The sequence below is a fragment of the Arvicanthis niloticus genome, chromosome 26 (genome assembly GCF_011762505.2).
Source record: "Arvicanthis niloticus isolate mArvNil1 chromosome 26, mArvNil1.pat.X, whole genome shotgun sequence".
NCBI lineage: Eukaryota > Metazoa > Chordata > Mammalia > Rodentia > Muridae > Arvicanthis > Arvicanthis niloticus.
Window position 1 is genome coordinate 27130224 of NC_133434.1, and position 21420 is coordinate 27151643.

At 40.7% G+C, this 21420-nt stretch overlaps 1 protein-coding gene across 2 annotated transcripts in view; it reads left to right on the forward strand.

Annotated features, from left to right (window-relative positions):
* The window catches only part of Glce (glucuronic acid epimerase), a 72733-nt gene extending 57486 nt beyond the window's left edge, over window positions 1-15247 (forward strand). For both annotated transcript variants that reach the window (XM_076925339.1, XM_076925338.1), the window contains 3 exons: window positions 1274-1860; window positions 2594-2839; window positions 11476-15247. In XM_076925339.1, the coding sequence (XP_076781454.1) occupies window positions 1287-1860; window positions 2594-2839; window positions 11476-12500 (1845 nt within the window). In that variant the 5' untranslated portion in view covers window positions 1274-1286 and the 3' untranslated portion in view covers window positions 12501-15247. The remainder of the gene's footprint in view (window positions 1-1273; window positions 1861-2593; window positions 2840-11475) is intronic.
* The last annotated feature ends 6173 nt before the right edge of the window (window positions 15248-21420 follow it).

Sequence of the window (21420 nt, forward strand, 5' to 3'; positions counted from 1 at the left end):
AACCTTAAAAAATATTGGAGTTAAATAATTGATTGTAGGCATTCAGGGTCTAAAGTTGAGCTTCTCTTGGAATTGGAAGAAATTAGCGGATTATATATGTTCACAATTAACTTTCTTAACTGAAATTCATTATGTAATTTTAATCATTAATCATTTAATTTTTCATAAATTATTTTTATTTGGGCATTTATTCCCTTTATCCTCCTTAAAAGGTGTATTGTGGGACATGAGGAGATTACAAACAAAATAAGTAATTGTGGAATCATACTGCATATTAAATTACAGAGCAACTATGGCAAACATAGACTATGCTTTTACATCGTTTACTCTGAGCAATCTCAGGTGTTCCATACATCACACAAAGAACTAACACAGAATTTCTCATGTTCCCCTGGGAAAGTATTCTGACTGCTATATGGAGAATAGACTTGGGGGTGTAATAGGCACGGGTAGGAGGGGGCCAATTTGGCCAGTGCTAAAGTGCTGCAGGTGAAAAATGACCACAGCTTATCATTATGACAGTAGTGAAGAAGCTTATTTGTCTTCTAACTAAAGATGCTAGGTACTTGGGTTGGCTCTTGGGTATATATGTATCTGTAGTTACGAAGGAAATCTAGCTTAGATAGAGAATTTGGGGATAGTCAGCATGCAAGTTCCTATTAAGGCATGAGGCCTGGGTGAGATCACTCAGAAATGAACAGAGATAAGGAACCTTGCAATCGAGGACTGCAATGCCTGCTAACATGTTAAGGGAGGAAGGGAAGCTCAAAACAGACTGAAGGGGAATGGTCAGTGGCAGGCTAAGACCAGTTCTTTGCTCTTAATTATTTTAAAAATAGAACTGTAAGATGTTTCTTTTAAGACAGGGTTTCTATCTGTAACTCTGGCTGTCCTGGAACTTACTCTGTAAACTAGGCTGGCCTTGAACTCATAGAGATTCACCTGCTTCTACCTTTCGAGTGCTGAGATTAAAGGTTTGTGCCACCGCTGCCCATCTATAAGGTGTTCTTTTAAGTTCGGGGGCATAGTAAAAATTGCTGAGGTACCAGAGGAGCAAAAAAAGAAATTTGGACATTTCTGCTTTAGGTTTGTGCTGAGAAGTTTGCCTCTTATCTTTGCCTATGCGGAAAAGTTTGAGTTCATAATTTTAAACATGAGACTACATACATTTGATAAAATGTCCTGATGTGCAAATTGAATAAATATATTTTAAGTGAACTTACCTATGAAATGTCAGTAACAACTCTGCATGATTTTCTTCTTGCCTCCATAGGTATGGTCTGAATATGCGTTGTTTGGCAGCTCGGGTCAACTATAAGACTTTGATTATCATCTGTGCGCTATTCACTTTGGTCACAGTACTTTTGTGGAATAAGTGTTCCAGCGACAAAGCAATCCAGTTTCCTCGTCACTTAAGTAGTGGATTCAGAGCGGATGGATTAGAAAAAAGATCAGCAGCATCTGAAAGTAACCACTATGCCAAGCAGCAGTCAGAGGAGGCCTTTCCTCAGGAACAACAGAAGGCACCCCCTGTTGTTGGGGGCTTCAATAGCAACGGGGGAAGCAAAGTGTTAGGGCTCAAATATGAAGAGATTGACTGTCTCATAAATGATGAACACACAATCAAAGGGAGACGAGAGGGGAATGAAGTCTTTCTTCCATTCACTTGGGTAGAGAAATACTTTGATGTTTATGGAAAGCTGGTCCAGTATGATGGCTATGACCGATTTGAATTCTCTCATAGCTATTCCAAAGTCTATGCACAGAGGTCACCTTACCACCCTGATGGTGTGTTTATGTCCTTTGAAGGATACAATGTGGAAGTTCGAGACAGAGTCAAGTGTATAAGTGGAGTTGAAGGTTGGTATCTATTTGCTGTACCTGGATTTTTCTAGCTTGATTATGTTAAGGACTAAGATGTTAGTTACAGGACCACTGTATAGCACAATGAGAAGAGGACTTCCATTGTTGCTCTGTCTCAGCAAGAAGGAACAGGCAAAGTGTAAACCTATTGAAGCTTTCTAGTTGGTGTGAGGTGAAGGTAGCAGTAACACCAGACTGAATAAATAGGGTTATTCTATTAACCTGCCTCAGAGTCTCATTAGTGAGGTCAAGGTACCAAGCTCCAGAAATTGTGCTTCAAAACAACATAGGTACTAGGCCAGGGATGTGGCTTAGTGATGCAGTGTTTGCCTAGAGTTCAGTCCCTACTAACACAGAAACACATATGTGTAGCAATAAAAACTGTGCTGAAACAGGGACTAGGTGGGCAGGGAGACCCAGGCTACTGGTAAGCTTTCTAGCACCTGAATTCTTTCTCCAAGTGTAATTCCCCAACATTAAATGTTTTATTACTTAGTAAAAGGTCAGTCCATAATCTTTTTAAAAATAAGTGATTACAAAGACATAGAATAATGTACAATCAGAGTAAGAATTGAGCTTGATCAATAGAACAAAACAGCATTAAAGCCGACAAAAGCTTCAGAGTTGGAGATGACCCTAAAACATTCCCCAGAAGTGCAACAGTGAAGAGTGGTTCTGAGAATGACTCCTCCGAGTCTGGGTTTAGTGATCTGTTGTTTGTTTTTTGTAGGTGTGCCATTATCTACACAATGGGGGCCTCAAGGCTATTTCTACCCAATCCAGATTGCACAGTATGGGCTAAGTCATTACAGCAAGAATCTAACTGAGAAACCCCCTCACATAGAGGTATATGAGACAGCAGAAGACAGGGACAGAAACATCAGACCTAATGAATGGACTGTGCCCAAGGGCTGCTTCATGGCCAGTGTGGTTGACAAGTCTAGATTCACCAATGTTAAACAGTTTATTGCTCCAGGTGAGTTTCATGCTGTATGTCTCTTCCATTTAAGTTGACCTTACAAACTGGGGCACCTTTAAAATTTTTAATGTTTTTAAAAAACATAGTAATAAGCCCTTTGCATTACATATATAAATGATGTTATCTAAGTAAAATCCCCCAAGATGGAACTGGGGGGGAAAAGTCAAGATTATGAAAAGAATTTACTATATGAAGAAAACTGTAGAGTGATGCTAAATGTAGATACAGCTATGGCGCACATCCTGGGGTCTGTATCCTCCAGAATGAAGTTCTTTGGCTCTGGGATCTAGCCCAGGGCTTTGTACATACTAGGTGAGCATTCTTCCACTGAGCATCCCTGGTGAGAGGAGGGGGGAGGGAGGGGGGAGAGGGAGAGAGGGGGGAGAAAGAGGGAGGGAGGGAGGGAGGGAGGGAGGGAAGGAGGGAGGGAGGGAGGGAGGGAAGGAGGGAGGGAGGGAGGGAGGGAGGGAGGGAGGGAGAACAGCAGAGTTGAATTTTTAAGTGATTCTGCCCTAAGTTAAATTTTGTATTAATTGCAAGAGACATCCTTTCCTATGCCTATTTTTTTAACCAGTAGAAATTTCTTTTTGTAAAGAAATTATAGCGCTATCAAATAGGCCTGTTCTTATACTGAATTTTGTTCATGCACTACAGTATGTGAAACTTCATATAAAACCATTTTCATTAATAAAATCACTTATAAGATCAAATTAACCTTATGCATCATTTCCCTTTTACTGAGACAGTCTTATTAATTAGTATGTAATGTATTTTCCTGTACTAATCAATATCCACAAGAACTAATGAGTCCATTACTTAAAAAGACAATGAAATAATCTTAGCACCTCAGGCTTAATCTCGATGATGAAATGTTATCAGATCCAGAACCATTCCTCCCCCTCCAGACTGGAGTAGGTAAACAGAAGAGAAGCACGAGGAGAAGAGCTCCTTTGTATTTGTTCTTGTTCTTTATTGACGACAGACTAGAAAGCCACATATAGATCTCATTCTACATTGTCTTGAGTAATGCATTTAGGAATGTTACTGCAGTGCAAAGAATGGATGACTTTTAGTTTTTATTGTGACTAGAACTTCTTTTCTTCCATGCCATTTTGTGATACTCCAATTCATAGAATGTTTTAGCTCATCATTAAAAAAAAAAAACCTGCCATGGCTAGGTGAGAGGTTACAAGGAGATGCTTAAGAATAGTTGTTTTATAACTAGGGAGGTTTTGCAGCAGGAAATTATTACATGAAGCAAAAGGATGTTTGGTTTTGGGTGAACCCAAGGAGTTTGATTTTACATTGATAGTGTTGTTTAGATGTTGGTAGAAAATTGTACCCTTCATCCAGTCTCCTAGAGTGCCTGGATGGTCTGGATTCTGTCCTGTTGACAACAACAGATTTCATTGATGCCTTGCTGAATGCAAAGGTAGACTCACATATCATGCAATGAAGGATCTTCACCTCAGCCTGTCATTCATTCAGTAGTCAGTTGCTAGAAATAAACCCCTTTTTGGGTGGTTTCAAGCACACAAAGAACTGTTGCCAGCCATATTATTAGAAGGATGTACATACTCAGTTGTTCCCTGTTGGGGAATGCTGGGAATGGCATGCACATGTTATTGTAGGAGTTACACTATAATCGAGAGGGAGAATGATTGCAGCTCCATGAGAACTAGAATCAAGGAAGTAAGGTGGCATCATTGAAACATGGCTGTGAGGCTTAAAGATGTTTAAAAAATACAACTTTGTGGGAAACAAACCAAGCATCACTTTTGAGAAGTTGAGACTTGTCTTAAAAGCATGGGTGTATGTGAGCTTAAACTCTTCTTCTTTTTAACCCCCAAAGGAGCAGAGAACTATTTTGTAAGTAAGATGTGCTAGTGCACCTGTGATTCCAGCACTTAGGAAGCAGAGCTAGAAGAACATGAGTTCCAGAGCAGCCTAGACTACATAGTTAGACCCTGCCTCCTGAAAAAAAATCACAGACTTGTTACTGACCATTTTATGTCTGCAACCTATTCTTCTTTATTTACTAAATAATAATTTCCTTAAAATAAATAAATAAATAAATAAATAAATATTTATCCATATATATATATATGGATTTTTTTTGTTTTTGTTTTTTCGAGACAGGGTTTCTCTGTGTAGTTCTGGCTGTCCTGGAACTCACTCTGTAGACCAGGCTGGCCTTGAACTCAGAAATCCGCCTGCCTCTGCCTCCCAAGTGCTGGGATTAAAGGCGTGCGCCACCACCGCCCAGCTATATGGATCTATTTATATGGATGATCATTGAATGGATTGATAGATAACATGGAGGGAGGGAGGGAGGAGTGAGTCATGGCTCTAACTGGCCTGAAATTCACTATGTAGTTGAGGATGGGATGATCTTGAACTCTTAATCTTTCTGCTTCTCTCCCAATGTTGAAATTGTAAGCATGTGCCAGCATACCAGGCTCTCTTCTTCTGTATTCATTCTTCCTTTGAGGGACATCTGGGTTGTTTCCAGCTTCTGACTATTACAAATAAGGGTGTTATGAACATGGTGGAGCACATGTCCTTGTGATATAGTGGGACATCTTTTGGGTATATGCCCAAGAGTGGTATAGCCGGGTCTTCAGTAGAAATATTAATGATTTCTGAGGAATCACCAGATTGATTTCCGGAGAGGTTGTACCAGTTTGCATTCCCACCAGCAATTGGAGGAGTGTTCCCCTTTCTTGACATCCTCACCAGCGTGTGCTTTCACGTTAGTTTTTTTAATCTTAGCCATTCCGGTTGGTGTGAGGTGGAATCTCAGAGTCATTTTGATTTGCATTTCTCTGATGACTAAGGACTTTGAACATTTCTTTAAGTGCTTCTCAGCCATTACATATTCTTCTATTGTGAATTCTCTGTTTAACTCTGTAACCCATTTTTAATTGGGTTATTTGAATTTTTTGGAGGTTAATTTCTTGAGTTCTTTATATATTTTGGGTATTAGCCCTCTATCAGATGTAGGGTAGTGAAGGTGTTTTCCCAATCTGATTTGTCCTATTGATGATGTCTTTTGCCTTACAGAAGCTTTCCAATTTCATGAAGTCCCATTTATCAATTGTTGGTTTTAGAGCCTGAGTCATTGGTGTTCTGATCAGGAAATTTCCCCCTGTGCCAACAAGTTTGAGGCTCTTTCCCACTTTCTCTTCTATTAGATTCAGTGTGTCTAGTTTTATGTTGAGGTCCTTGATCCACTTGGATTTGAGCTTTGTGCAGGGTGATAAATATGGATCTATTTTACAGACTGCCAGTTAGACCAGCACCATTTATTGAAGGTGCTTTCTTTTTGCCACTGTATGTTTTTGGCTTCCTTGTCAAAGATCAAGTCTCCATAGGTGTATGGGTTTACTTCTGGGTCTTCAATTCTATTCCATTGATCAACCTGTCTGTTTTTATCACTATTTTGTAGTACAGCTTGAGGTCAGGGATAGTGATTCCATCCCCCACCCCTGTAGACATTCTTCTATTGTTGAGAATTGTTTTGGCTATCCTGGGTTTTTTGTTTTTCCAGATGAAGTTGAGAATTACTCTTTCCATGCCTGTGAAGAATTGTGTTGGAATTTTGATGAGGATTGCATTGAGTCTGTAGATTGCTTTTGGCAAGATGGCCATTTTTTACTATATTAATCCTGCTAACCCACAAGCATGGGAGATCTTTCTATCTTCTGAGGTCTTCAATTTCTTTTTTCAGGGATTTGAAGTTCTTGTCATACAGATCTTTTACTTACTTGGTCAGAGTTACACCAAGATATTTTATACTATTTGTGGCTATTGTGAAAAGTGTTATTTTCCCAATTTCTTTCTCAGTCTCTTTATCATTTGTATTCAGGAAGGCTGCTGATTTGTTTGAGTTAATTTTATATCCAGCCACTTTGCTGAAGTTTATCAGCTGTATGAGTTCTCTGGTAGAATTTTGGGGGTCACTTATGTATACTATCACATCATCTGCAAATAGTTATACTTTGACTTCTTCCTTTCCAATTTGTATCCCCTTGATCTCCTTTTGTTGTCTAATTGCTCTAGCTCGGACTTCAAGTACTATATTAAATAGATAGGGAGAGCATAGGCAACCTTGTCTTGTCCCAGATTTTAGTGGGATTGCTTCTAGTTTCTCTTCATTTAATTGATGTTGGCTGTTGGTTTGCAGTATATTGCTTTTATTGTGTTTAGACATGTGCCATGAATTCCTGATCTCTCCAAGACTTTTAACATGAAAGGGTGTTTTTTGTCAAAGGCTTTTCCAGAATCTAATAAGATGATCGTGTGGCTTTTTTTTTCCTTGAGTTTGTTTATATATTGTATTGCATTGATGGATTTTCATATATTCAACCATCCGTACATCCCTGGGATGAAGCCTACCTGATCGTGGTAAATGATGGTTTTGATGTGTTCTTGGATTTGGTTTGCATGAATTATATTGAGTATTTCTGCATCAATATTCATAAGCAAGATTGGTCTGAAGTTCTCTTTCTTTGTTGAGACTTTGTGTAGTTTAGGTATCAGAGTAACTGTGGCTTCATAGAATGAATTAGATAGTATTCTTCCTGTTTCTATGTTATAGAATAGTTTAAGGATTATTGGTATTAGCTCTTCTTTGAAGGTCTGCTAGAATTCTGTACTAAAACTATCTGGGCTTGGGCTTTTTTTGGTTGGGAGGTTTTTGATGACTACTTATATTTCCTTAGAGTTATGAAACTGTTTAGATAGTTTACCTGATCTTAATTTAACTTTGGTATGTGGTATCTGTCTAGAAAATCATCTAAATTTTAAAATTGAATGGTCTAGAACCTCATGCTTATAATTAGCTTTCCCAAAGCATTCTTTCCCTTCCATTTTCACGACCTCTCCTCCTTTCTCTCCTGTTTAGCTGTTTTCTCCCAGTCTTCTGCTGAGTACTTCCCCTCCCACCATTTTTCCTACCTCATCCAGATTTGAGTAGGGTTCTTTTTCATCTGATGTAGTAAACATGTTGACAATGAATGAATAAATGATCGTAGCTTTATGTAAGGACACTGACTTAAAGACTGTTCTGTTTTTCTAGCTTTACTGAGTGTATTGACATGAATTTGTATATAGTTAGGGTGTAGAGTATGATGTTTTGAAAAAGATACATGTTGAAAATTATTACCAGGCTCAAAATAGGTAGTTGATACAGGGCTGGAATTCAACACCCATGTCAGGTGGCTCACAACCACTTATAACTCCACCTCTAAGGGGTTTGGATCTAATGCCTCTAGCCTCCCTTGGCACCTGTACTCACATACACAAATCCAGATACAAATACATAATTAAAAATAATGAACTTTGTGTAATAATATGAAAACAAAACATGGTTTACATACCTATCACGTAGAGTTAGTGTGTATGTTGGTAAGAGTGTGGTAAATGTCAGCATATTTCAAGCATGTGATACAGTATTATCTGTAGTTCACCATGCTATATATCAGGCATTTAAAGCTTGGATTCTTTGGCCTCCATCTCCCTATTTCATCCATTCTCTAGTTTCTGAATACACTGTTGTATTTCTATGAGTTCAGCTTTCTTACTAATCACTTGCAATATTTAATGTAATCAGTGGATAGTAGCAGTCTGCATTCCACATATAGTATCTGCCTTTCTGTAACCAGTTTCATAAGCATTAGCTCTCAGGTGGCAGGATTTCTTTCTCTTTTACAACTGAAAATTACAAATAAACATTATCCATTCACCTAGTGCCACACACATGTTGTTTCCATGTCTTGGCTATTTCTACTAATCTTTCAATGAACATGGGATATCTGTCACCAGCATACCTCTTTGAGATAGATATTTTGTCTCCTTTGGTAAGTGTAGACCCAGACGTGGAATTCCTGGTTCACCTGAGTTCTGGTTTTAGTTTAGGGGAACCTTTATACAAATTGCTGTAATAGCTGTACCAATTTATAAAATGACTTATGACTCGAAGTGCACAAAGATCCTTTTTCCCCACATCTGCAGCAGACCTTGGTTAGTGTTATGCTTTTCTTGATAGTCCTAATATATGGTGGGTGTTATTTTGTTATGGTTTTGTTTGTACTCCCCTTGGGATAAGGGATGGACACCTTCACATATACCCTGTGGCTGTTTGTGACTTTGGAGATTGTCACAAATTAATTAAAAAAATTTTTCATTTATTGCTTTTGTTTTCTATTGAGTTCCTTATATATATATCATGGATATTAACCCCTTCTCAGATCTATAATGTGCAGATATTTCCTCCTGTTTTTTATTTTCCCCTTTTTATTTAGTTGATTGCTATACTTTATAGTTTGATACAGTTTCACTCTTCTGTTTGGTTTTTGGTGGTGGTGATGGTAGTTTTGGCACTTGTGCTTTTTTTACTTAGTGTCAAATCTAGAAAATAATTGGCAGCAGGTTTGTCCTCCTTTGTTAATGTACATGTGTGCTGACTAGGCCAAACAGAAAGTTTTAGCAGCTCTTGAAAATAATTGCTCAGAAAATAGGGTCCATGGGCTTGTGGGATTCCAAATAGCAGAGAAATCAAAACTTCTGTGAGTAGACTGGAAGGAGGAGACCCCAGACAGCAGGTGTTCTAAGGAGAGCGCAGAACTTTCTGTTTGCCACATCATTCATCCCTTGCTCTACCACTCAGACACCACTGTAGCCTGGCAGATGATATGACTTCACAAGTAAGGCCATAAGGGAGAGATTGAAAGACCAGTTCCTGTCACTGTTGGGAAGACTCCAGTTGTTGACTGGTTGAGGACTGTGACTTCTTATCGGTCCCCTGTGTCTCAGAGCCCTTTTGTTAGTGTTAAGGGTTTAGAAAAATTAATAATCAGACCTTTAGAAAGGATCGTTCATTACTGAATCCTTTGGACTCATCTGGTATATAAAGATATATTAAGATAATATAAGATATAATTAGATTATGTCATTTAATTCAATTTTTATAAATAAAATGAAAAATTGGAACAGAATTCTGGGAGGAAATGGATTTCAGCTTCCCTTCCTCTGGACTGTCTGCCAAAACAGATGTAATACTTAATATCGATGTCAGATGAATGAAGTATTACCCCAAGATTAAAAACAAACAAACAAAAGACTTAGTGGAGTTTACTGTGCTGAGTATAACTTAATCCTGTGTGATTCATATGTCAGTTCAGACTCCTACAGTGTATCAGGTAGTTGAAATCAAGCTCCAGATTGCACTTTACTGGAAAGAAGGAGAGTACTAGTTAGAGAGAGCAAGCATGGAGACATCTTGACAGATAAAACTAAGTTTTTACTATTGTGGTCAAGTTTTAAAATGTCACCCAGGCATTATTTGATTTGTAAGTCAGCTGTGGTGTTCTCATTCTTAACATAATTTCCATAATTGTCCGCTTTATCAAATGAAGTCGTTGAGAGCTTTGGGCCGTGTGTATTCTGGTGTATACTGGTAGAATCTAGCATTGAGATATTTGACTCCACATGCTGACCCCGTCCAGGCTGATCTGATCTTTGCTTCTGAATATCCTCTCAAGGACTGATAGCAGCGGAGACCTGCTTTTATGGCTAGGTCTAAGAAAAGGAACCTCTGTTGAGTATTCTTTTGAGCATATGTTTTCAGTGTCATTTGTCTTCCTTCTTGGTACTTGGACCCAGAAACCTGGATTATAGGCCCTGCTATACTTACAGCTGTTTAACCTCACAAAGCCTGCAGGTCTTTACCTTTAAAACAGAAATAATCAATATTTACCAACTTCAGGACCAAATGACAGTCTGTATGTGGCTGTGTTTGGAAAGTTTAAGCCATGTAAGGATTAATATGTTCATATTTCCCTTTGATGTTTTAAAGTTTGTGCTGCAAGTATTGTTTATGTGATGTGTGTGCGTGCTTCTGGGTGTTATCCTTGCTGCTAATATGCACAGTGTCTTTGGTAACTGTTAAGTGAGTATCATTCTTCTGATGTGTCTAAAAACAGCAACAGTGTACTCACATACATGAAATAAATAAATCTTGAAAAAAGAAAATCAACAACCAAAAAAGGAAAAAAAAAAAAAAAGAACAAACATCATTTTAAACATCAAATTAAGAGCCAAACAGGACATTCTGAGTTCTGTCCTTTGTATTTGACAGGCTACTTGACTGTGTATCTCAGTTACACATCTGTAAAGTGGGAGTAAAGCAGTGCATACTCACAGCTAAGTGATAAACACCAAATAAGGTCAGAAATGTAGGACACAGAATATAAGGAGCAAATACAAACTGCATTAGAAATGAAATTCCATACGTAGCTGTTCTGTCTAAAACTTTAACTCTCTTGTAATAATATGCATTGAATCAGGTTTTGGCTATTTTTTTCTCCCTTTTATGGAATACGTGTACTAGAATAATCAGTGATTATTGATCAGTTTGGCATCAGGTCTAGAAATGACAGTTTTATCAGAAGTTCTTAGTTATTTGTTCAGAATCCTTCCTGTAAACCAGACAGAGTCAAAGGTAAGGAGAAGCCATCATTAATTTTGTGGAATTAATTTTGTGTGGTCAGTAGTTATCAAGGATAAACTACAATTAAATTTTAATTATAAAAATGCTTTATTCTAACCAGTCCTTGGTCTGTTCCCCACAGAAACCAGTGAAGGTGTGTCTTTGCAGTTGGGAAACACAAAAGACTTCATTATTTCATTTGACCTCAAGCTCTTAACAAATGGGAGTGTGTCTGTGGTTCTGGAGACAACAGAAAAGAATCAGCTCTTCACTGTGCATTATGTCTCAAATACCCAGCTAATTGCTTTCAAAGACAGGGACATATACTATGGCATTGGGCCCAGAACGTCGTGGAGTACAGTCACCAGAGACCTGGTCACTGACCTCAGGAAAGGAGTGGGCCTTTCTAACACAAAGGCTGTCAAGCCAACCAAAATCATGCCCAAAAAGGTGGTTAGGGTGATTGCAAAAGGAAAGGGGTTCCTGGACAACATTACCATCTCAACCACAGCCCACATGGCTGCATTCTTTGCTGCTAGTGACTGGCTAGTGAGGAACCAGGATGAGAAAGGTGGCTGGCCAATTATGGTGACCCGGAAGTTAGGGGAAGGGTTTAAATCTTTAGAGCCAGGATGGTACTCTGCCATGGCACAAGGGCAAGCCATCTCTACCTTAGTCAGGGCCTATCTTCTAACAAAAGACTATGTATTTCTCAATTCAGCTTTAAGGGCGACAGCCCCATACAAGTTTCTGTCAGAGCAGCATGGAGTTAAAGCCGTGTTCATGAATAAACATGACTGGTATGAAGAATATCCAACTACACCTAGCTCTTTTGTTTTAAATGGCTTTATGTATTCTTTAATTGGGCTGTATGACCTAAAAGAAACAGCAGGGGAGAAGCTTGGGAAAGAAGCAAGGTCCTTGTATGAGCGCGGCATGGAATCTCTTAAAGCCATGCTGCCCTTGTATGATACTGGTTCCGGGACCATCTATGACCTCCGCCACTTCATGCTTGGCATTGCTCCCAACCTGGCTCGCTGGGACTATCACACCACCCACATCAACCAGCTGCAGCTGCTCAGTACCATCGACGAGTCCCCAATCTTCAAAGAATTTGTCAAGAGGTGGAAAAGCTACCTTAAAGGCAGTAGGGCAAAGCACAACTAGAGCTCGAAACCAAAAGTACATTCCAGCCTCTTCTGAGCTCACGGCCGAGCTCAGCAGCACGTCGCACATTTAAATGCTGTGTTCTGGGTTGTGAGTCACAGCGCTGTGAGAAGAGACCCTTAAAGTTAGTCTTCTGAAACAGTTGCATTCCATGTGTCAGGTGCTTAGAAAGGTAGACGAGTGCACTGAACAAAGACGTGACCTCTGCCCTGCTCATCATGCAGGCCTCCATGCAGAGTCGCTTTCAGTGTGGGGAAGATACTGGTAAGTCTCTGCTGCTAGCCTGCTGCCCAGCACTTACCTAAAACTTAGTATGGAGTGCTTTTAAAATGTGATTATTTATATTTATACTGAAAGTAGGCTTTTAGAAATCAGTGTGCTGTACTGCAGTAAACATGTACGTATAGCCTGGATCGTGGACTATTTTTTAAAAGTGTTTCTTTCCCGTAGATTCATTTCTTGAGAGGGAGTGAACATTTGTTGCATTTGTTCAAGTATCTATGGAAAATATTTTGAATTATGGTTTTCTTGAACTCTGTATATCTAAACAGCCCATATTCAGGTTTCATGGTCACATTCATAAGCACAACTAAAATGAAACTTGTTGACTGCACAAGAAATTACAGACATGGTGTGTTTTATGAAACTTGGTCTACAATCAGTAAGTTTGATAATCATCTTCCCCACCTAGATCCAGTGCAGCGTGTCTGTGTCACTATCGAGAAGGCTGCATTTCATTCTATACTGTCCTTGAGCAGTTCTGTGCATGGAGAGGACATTACCCAGAATGTAAATTATAGCCTAAACGTGTAACAGACTTAATGATTTGAAACTGACCATTGATACTTCTCCTTAAAAGAGAAGTGCTGGGTTAAAGGTCATGTTCAGGAGCCACAGTAAAGACTCTCCTGCCTGGGTTGTCGCCATTGCTTTCCACGTCATCGTTTTTTGTCCTCACTGTTTCTCTGAAGCTTAATTTTGAGTGATTCCAGCATTGAAACAGAAGAGAAGCTACTGTGTCTGCTATCTGTGTGCCATCAGATCCGTGAGTGAGTTTCAGAGTCCTCATGCCATGAACAGTGTCTGCTGTAAGGCTTCGGGCATTGGGTAAAAGCAACAGGGATTGGTTTTGCTCTGGTTTTTGTTTCGCACGGTGTGATAATATGGGACAAACAATGGAGCTTATCCATGCTGTTGGTCAGATGCACGTTTAAGATGAGGTGATGATCTGCCCACACATTGTACTTCTGTTGAATTCAGCTAAAAAGTGCTGTTGAAACTGGAATACACATACACACATGCATAATGATACATATATAAACTATATCAGCATCAAAGGAGGCAGGAAAGAAGATCCATACTGAAGACAATACTAAACTGTTGAAACGTAAGCTTAGACTCCCTGTTTCTATGACCACCCTTAGTTTTGCCTACAACGTAACTAGTGTGGTCATTAGGTTCCCAGCTTTTACCTCTGTGGTTCTCACACACTAGGTGTTTCAGCAACAGCTGAACATGCACATTTTGTCTCAGCAATAAAAATGAAGACTCCCTTTTTATTTTCAGTACCTGTGTTCAAAACAAGCTTGCCCACCTGGGAACACTGTTCACTATCCGATTTGTTACTGGAGTGGTCCCGAATTCTGCTTTCTGTTTGCATACTGGTCTTCAGATGAGAGGAGTCAGTGAAATCATCCTGGAACTGATTTTGTGACAAACACCAGTGCCTTACAAATGTGGTTGTCCTTTTCCAATGAAGAGGGAAAGTTGTTTTGTTTTTGTTTTTGATGTAGAAATGGCAGTTCACTGCTGTTGCTTTTCCACTGCCTTCCACATTGCAACAGCTACTTGACTTGTCTTGTGATCCCAGAATTCCCTAAAAGGTCACACTGAGCCTGTGACAGCACTGCCAGTGCTTGACTTGTCAGACATGAGGATGCCTCTGTATCACCTGGAGGTTAACAAAGTAAGACCCTGGGTGTGTAGGAAGTCTGCCTCTCGAGTGGGATCCACGGCATATCTGACAGGTGGGAGAACTGGGCATATGTGGAGGGACACTGCCCAGGACCCATGCTTTTTTTGCCTCCAGAATACCACAAAGTTTCCTAGGTTTTTAAAATCAAGTAAATGTTTACCTATCCTGAGTATAGAGAGAATGGGGAGGGTATTTTAAAGTTTTATGATGATTCTTTAATTTTTTTTTCTTTAAAGGTATTGGTTTGGTTCACTTATATGAGTTAGCTTCCATGTTGAATCTTTTGCCATTTCAGTAGTAAAACAGCCAAAAGTATCTAGCAGAGGGCAGGTTTGACCCTTTAGGAGTTACTGTATATAACGGCTTCATTCAAGAGCCACACGGCATCTGTGAGATGTGCAGAAGTGTCACAAGCACTCTCCAGATGTGCTGGGCCTCTGTCTTTGTTGGTGTACAGACTCTTACCAAAAGCTGCTGGTTTGTTCTTGTAATTGTTTCCTTGCTTCTCCATTGTACATGTGGGGTATATGCCATGTGTCAAATATGCAATAATGTGTTTACAGGATGCCCTTCTGGAGGGTGGTCCTCTGTAAAGCTGTATAGCCTTTGCAGTTCAAGCACAATGTGCACATGTTAGTTTTATATACAGCAAAACTTGATTTTTTCAAATGGAAAGGTATTTTGTTTCTATATAAAGTTAAATGGGTTGTTTGTGCTTAATGTAAAGCTGCTTTATAAAATTGTAAAATAAAGTTTTTATCTCGAAAAGAAATGTACTTGGATATTTCTCTTCTTTTTCTGCTTAGTTTGTGATTATGTGAACTCAGCAAGCATTTGACCAATATTTCTTGTTGAACCTGAAGACAGGGAGCCAGATTATCTCACAGGATCCTTAGTCTGTAGGGAAACCAGAGTACAACAGACAGGTTCAGAAAATAAAGTGCTGCACTGTACTCAGTCAGAAACTGAGGCCCATGTTAGGGCTCTGGGGTGAGGACAAGTGGAAGTAGGGAAGGGGCAACTTGAGCAAACACTCAGGTACCCCAGCTGGGTGTGTGCATGCCCTCCCTGATAACCATGCTGCCTGTCATCTTTCTGTAACTCGCCTCTTTATTTTTATTTATTTGTTTATTTGTTTATTTATTGGTTTTTCGAGACAGGGTTTCTCTGTGTAGTCCTGGCTGTCCTGGAACTCACTCGGTAGACCAGGCTGGCCTCGAACTCAGAAATCTGCCTGCCTCTGCCTCCCAAGTGCTGGGATTAAAGGTGTGCGCCACCACCGCCCAGCTACTCGCCTCTTTAGAATGATCAGCACTGCCTTGTAGTCTCTGTGGCTTTCTTTTACTAAATTCCACACCCAAATCTATGCTGGACTCCAGTTGATCACCAGCCAGCTATTAGCTTTCAGTAGCCATGCAGGTCTCAGCACAAGGCTATTCCTCTCTCTCTAAGAGCTGCCCCTTGTCTTCCATCTTAGTTGAGAAACAGCTGTGTCATCACAAGCAGTCTTAGACCAGAATGTGTCACAAACTGCTCTTGCTTTGATTTTGCAATGAGTGACAAAATTCAGAGTTGGCAATAAATCTTATACTCATTTCTTCATCATCCTTGGGGTACAGGTCCTTCAAACCACAGAGGTCTTGATACGTGAAGAGTGCTTCTTTCCTGCCCAGGTACTAGACAGTCCTGCCAGTAGCTAGACCACTCAGTCCCTCCAGCAAGAATCCAAAATTGAATTAGAACTTTTAGACTGAAGTAAAAAGAAAAGCAAAGATGAAAAACCAACCTTGGCAGGGCTCCAAGGCCTGGATTCAGTGCATTCAGAGAGCAGTGGGCTTCCACTCAGGTCCCATGTGTGTCTTTACATCATCCCCTGTATGCTGGTGTTGGCTAGATTTGGTTTCTGTGACTTAGAACAGTTGAGGCCTAAGGAATAGAAGTACCTCCAACTGTTGAGGAAGTGGTCTGCAGAAGTACATTTCTTCATCTGCTAGGGCTGCTATAACAAAATGCCACAGGCTAGGGTAGCTAAAGCAGCAGAAATTCACATTCTCAATTCCAGAAATGGGACCTCTATACAATCAAGTTGTAGGTAGGGTTGGTTTCTCTTGAGGTTGCTTTTCCTTCTTTCTTCTTCCTATGTCCTTACATGGTTGTCTAATCTATGTTGTTCAAGTCCTAATCTCATAAGGAGATTAGTCCCACTGGATTAAGGGCTATTCCTATGACCTGTTTTTATATGTATCTCCACATAATTTTTGATATATTGAGGCTTAAGACCTCAACATACCAATTTAGGGGCAAAGTGTCACAATTCAACCCATAATTACCACTCTTCATACAGGACGCAAGAATGATCATTTGATAACCACTCAAAGTCCCAAGTCAGGTGCTTAGAAAACAAATGGGACAGGGATTCTTCTCTTTTCTTCTTCTTTTTTTTTTTTACATCCAGACCAAAGTTTCCCCCCTCCTCTCCTTCCAGTCCTTCCCTCCAGTCCCTCCCCCAACCTCCTCTTCAGGTCTCCCATGGGTATCAACCAGCAATGGTATACCAAGTTGCAGCAAGACGAGGTACCGCCTTTTCTGTAAAGGCTAGATGAGACAACACAGGAGGAAAGGTTCCCAGAGGCAGGCAACAGAGTCAGAGGTAGCTCCAGCTCCTACTATTAGGAATCCCACAAGAAGACCAAGCTACATCACTGTAACATATATGCAGATGGCCTAGGTCAATCTCATGCATGCTCCCTGGTTGGCACTTCAGTCTATGTGAGCCCCTATGCATCCAGTTTAGTTGACTGAGTGGGGGGTTTTATGGTTTCTTTGACCCCTCTGGCTCCTACAATCCTTCCTCCTCTAAATGCAGTATTTCCCAAGCTCTGCCTGGATCTCTGCTTCTTTCTCCCTCCATCAGTTACTGGATGAAGCCTCTCTGATGACAATTGGGCTGTGGAATATCATTAGGCATCATTTCATTGACTTACCTTTTTTTTTTTCTTCTACAAGTCATGTTTAGCTTTATCCTATATCTGTAGGCTATCTAGCATCAGATTCCTGGCCCTGGACCAGCCATTGGTTGGCTACTCTCACAATTTCTGCACCACCTTTACCCCAGCACATCTTCTAGGCAGGGCAAATTGTAAATCTAAGGTTTTGTGGCTGGTTGGCATCCCAGCCTCTCCACTAGAAGTCTTGCCTGCTTACAGGATATAGCCAGTTCAGGCTCCCTATCCCCCATTGCTAGGAGTCTTAGGGTCACCCTCATAGATTTCTGGGAGTTTCCATTACACTAGGTTTTTAGCTCATCCCAGCGATGCCCCCACCCCTGGTTCCAGTTGTCTCTCCCAGTGCTCTCTACCTCTACCCTTCCCATACCTGACCCCTCCTGTTCCCATTACCAGCCATGTTGAAAATCAATATGGCAGTTTCTCAGAAAACTGGAAATTGACCTACCTCAAGACACAGCTATATACCACTCCTGACAAAGGAGGCTTGCTGAACTATGTTCATAGCAGCTTTATTTGTAATAGCCAGAAAATAGAAACAACCTAGATGTCCCTCAACCAAAGAATGAATGAAGAAAATGTGGTACATCTATACAATGAAGTATTACTCAGCTTTAAATAAAAATCATGAAATTTGCAGGCGAATTGATGGAACTAGAAAAGATCACCCTGAGTGCGGTAACCTAGACCCAGAAAGGCAAACATGGTATGTAATCATTCATAAGTGGGTATTAACCATAAAGGATAACCATGCTACAATCCACAGACCCCAGAGAAGCTAAGTAACAAGGGCGGGGAGTAGGGCATGAATCTCACTGTGAAGAGGAAATAGAATGGACTTCTCGGGTGGACGGCAATTGGGGAGCAGTGTCTGGATGGGGGCAGAGATTCTTTCTTAGGGCTCAGGCAGCAAAGCTGCATGTCTTACTACCTCATCAGGAACTTTGTCTTTATTGTCCAGAAGAAAACACACTGTTCTTAAGAGGGGGGTTTTGTTTGTAAACCTACCAGGCAAAAGTGACGTTTTTTAAAATGTACCATCAGAAACCGAAGAGATGGCTCCGTGGTCAAGAGTACATACTGCTCTTGCAGAGGACCTGGGTCTAATTCCCAGCGCTTACATGGTGCCTCACCACCATCCTTAACTCCAGTTCTAGGGAGCGCTATACACACAGTGGTGTGCTGCCACAGATGTGGGTAAAACATATATAATGTGATACATAACTTTAATAAGATAAATGTTTTTACAAAGAGTTTTAGGACTGGAGAGATGGCTCCGTGGCTAAGAGTGAATGTTACCCTTTCAGAACAATTCCCAGCATGCATGTCAGGTAGCTCACTACTGCCTGTGTCACCAGATCAAGAGGGCCCCACACCTCTGGCCTTCAAGGGCATCCCCACACATATGGCACACACACATATTAAAACTAAACATTTTTTTAAAGAATTTTTTTAAAATATGCTAACAAACTATTACATTTTTATTTTGAATACAGAATTTAAAGATACACCTAAAGGCATAGAAGGGTTGGAGAGATAACTCATTCAGTAAAGCACTTGCAATGCAAGTATGAGGACCTGAGTTCATATCCTACCATGCGCAGAATAAGCTGGACACAGTGGCCTCTGTCTCTTCTCCCAACACTGGGGAGGCAGAGACAGGAGCATCCCTAGGGCTCCCTGGCCATCTAGTCTAGACAGTGATCCAACTCCAGGTTCAGTGAAGGACCCTGATTCTAAAACTAAGATTAGAAATTATTGAAGAAGACTAGTATCTGGCTTTTACACATACTTTCAGGTGCATGTGTAGACTCACATACCTGTGCACAAAGGACATAGATAAGTACTCGAAAATTGCACATAGTAAGGCTATTTTTCTTCCTGTTTTCTTTAACATACAATTCAAATGCTTTAACAGTTTTAGGTCACCCCATGGGCCAACTGGTGGATATCCAGGACCTAGCAACAAGAACAATACAGCCTCTGAGCCTCTCTGATCCCAGTAGAGTAAGCATGTCACCCTCTTGCACGGGGCCTTTCACAGCTCAGATGTTGGAGTCCCTGGTGTCATTGGTAAATCCACATGCACCTGTGTGCACTGTCCTGCAAACCAGGACAGCCTGGCACTTTGGTTACGCTGGCCAGTATGGTAGTCTGTATGTGACTCTTGTTCATGGTGGCAGCAATCTAGCAGACAGTAGGATTCCTTTCTTAATGGTAATGTTTTGCCGGGGTTTTGTTGTATAACAGCTTTTGGACAGGGCCTCACTCTATTGCCCTGGCTGGCTTGGTACTCAGTATGCTGACCAAGCTGGCCCTGAACTCACAGAAATCAACCTTCCTCTGCTGCCTGAATGCTGAGATTAAAGGCACATGCCACCATGCCTGGCTTTAATAACAATTTTTAATCCCAAGTTCTCATTTTTATAAACTGTTTAAAACAGTCAACAATCTAGGGATAAAACACTGATCTCCATTTTACCAGCCCATTAAGGATGTCAGGTTGAAATGGATGTGAATTTAAATGTTGTGTTGGTGATGAATTTGAATGTTTGCTGCTCCATTTCTGGTGAAAAGAAATACATTTACCATCTGGAGCAAGTGATTGATCATTCCCATATGTAACTGCACTTCCTGAATGTTAAGGAGCAACCACTCAAAGTTGCTAATCCTTCTCCAGGAGTACAAGGATTTTGCAAAATGATAGCACTGCAAAAAGTCATTAAGGAGGAGTAACAGCAGCAAACAGGCAGAGAAAAGACCGTGAGGGATAGAGCCAGCAGCTCCCATTGGAGGCAGAAGGTTAGGCAGGTGGTATTAGGTAGCCCAGGGCTCGAGGCAGCTGAGAACCAGTTGAAGGAGCTGGTGCCTGCCTGGGGTTTTGGTCTGGGATAAAACCGGAGGACGACAGCTTTGACCCCCTTTGGAGGCCACATATCAGAGATCTGCATATCGGATATTTACACTATGATTCATAACTAGCAAAATCAGAGGTATGAAATAGTAACGAAAATAATTTTATGGTTGGGGCTCACAACATGAGGAACACATGGGTTCAACAAGGGTTTCAGTATTTGGAAGATTGAGAATCACTGAGCTAGAGAGATGACTCAGTTGGTAAAGGCTTACTGGGAAAGCATGCATATCTGAATTCCAGATAAAGCTGGGTGTGTCGGTGTGTGCCTGGTGTGTTCCTGTAATTTGCTGGAGAGGCAGAGACAGGTGGATTCTTGGGGCTCATTGGCCAGCCAGCCCAGCCAAACTGTTGAGCTGAAGGTTCAGTAGAAAACACTCTTTTTTCTTTTTCTCTTTCTTTCTTTCTTTTGTTCTTTATTTATTTAAAATTTTTTAAACATTTGTTTATTCTTATTTTATGTGTATCAGTGTTTGCCTGCATGTATGTGTCTATGATTCACATGCACAATGAAGCCAGGAAGGGGCATCAGATCCCCAGGAACTAGAGTTATAGGTGGTTGTAAACAACCATGTGGAGGAAGAATTGAACCTGGGTCCTTTGCAAATTATCAAATGTTCTTAATCACTGAACCCTGGGGTACATAGTCTTCTGGAAATACAGAGCCCCCTACAAGCCCAGTGAATACAACCAACCTGCAAAAAGAAGCCAGAGTAAGGACGTATTGTCAGGGAATTCACAAACCAGTCTGGGCTAGCCTGATCCTTTTCTTGGTTCTGTCCCTCCTGCTCCCTCACCTTCCTCCTCCTTTTCATTATTCATGTAGCTCAGGTTAGCTTCCAAATCACTATCTAGCTAAGGATAACTTTGAATACCTAATCCTTCTGCCTCTACATCCCAAGTGCTAGAATTCCAGAGGTGTTCAACTGAGTCCAACTTAGTATGACCTTTCCAGTACCCACACTGGATCCACCCAAGAGACACTGGATCCACACTCATAAGAACCTGATTTGTCCTTGGGTTCCA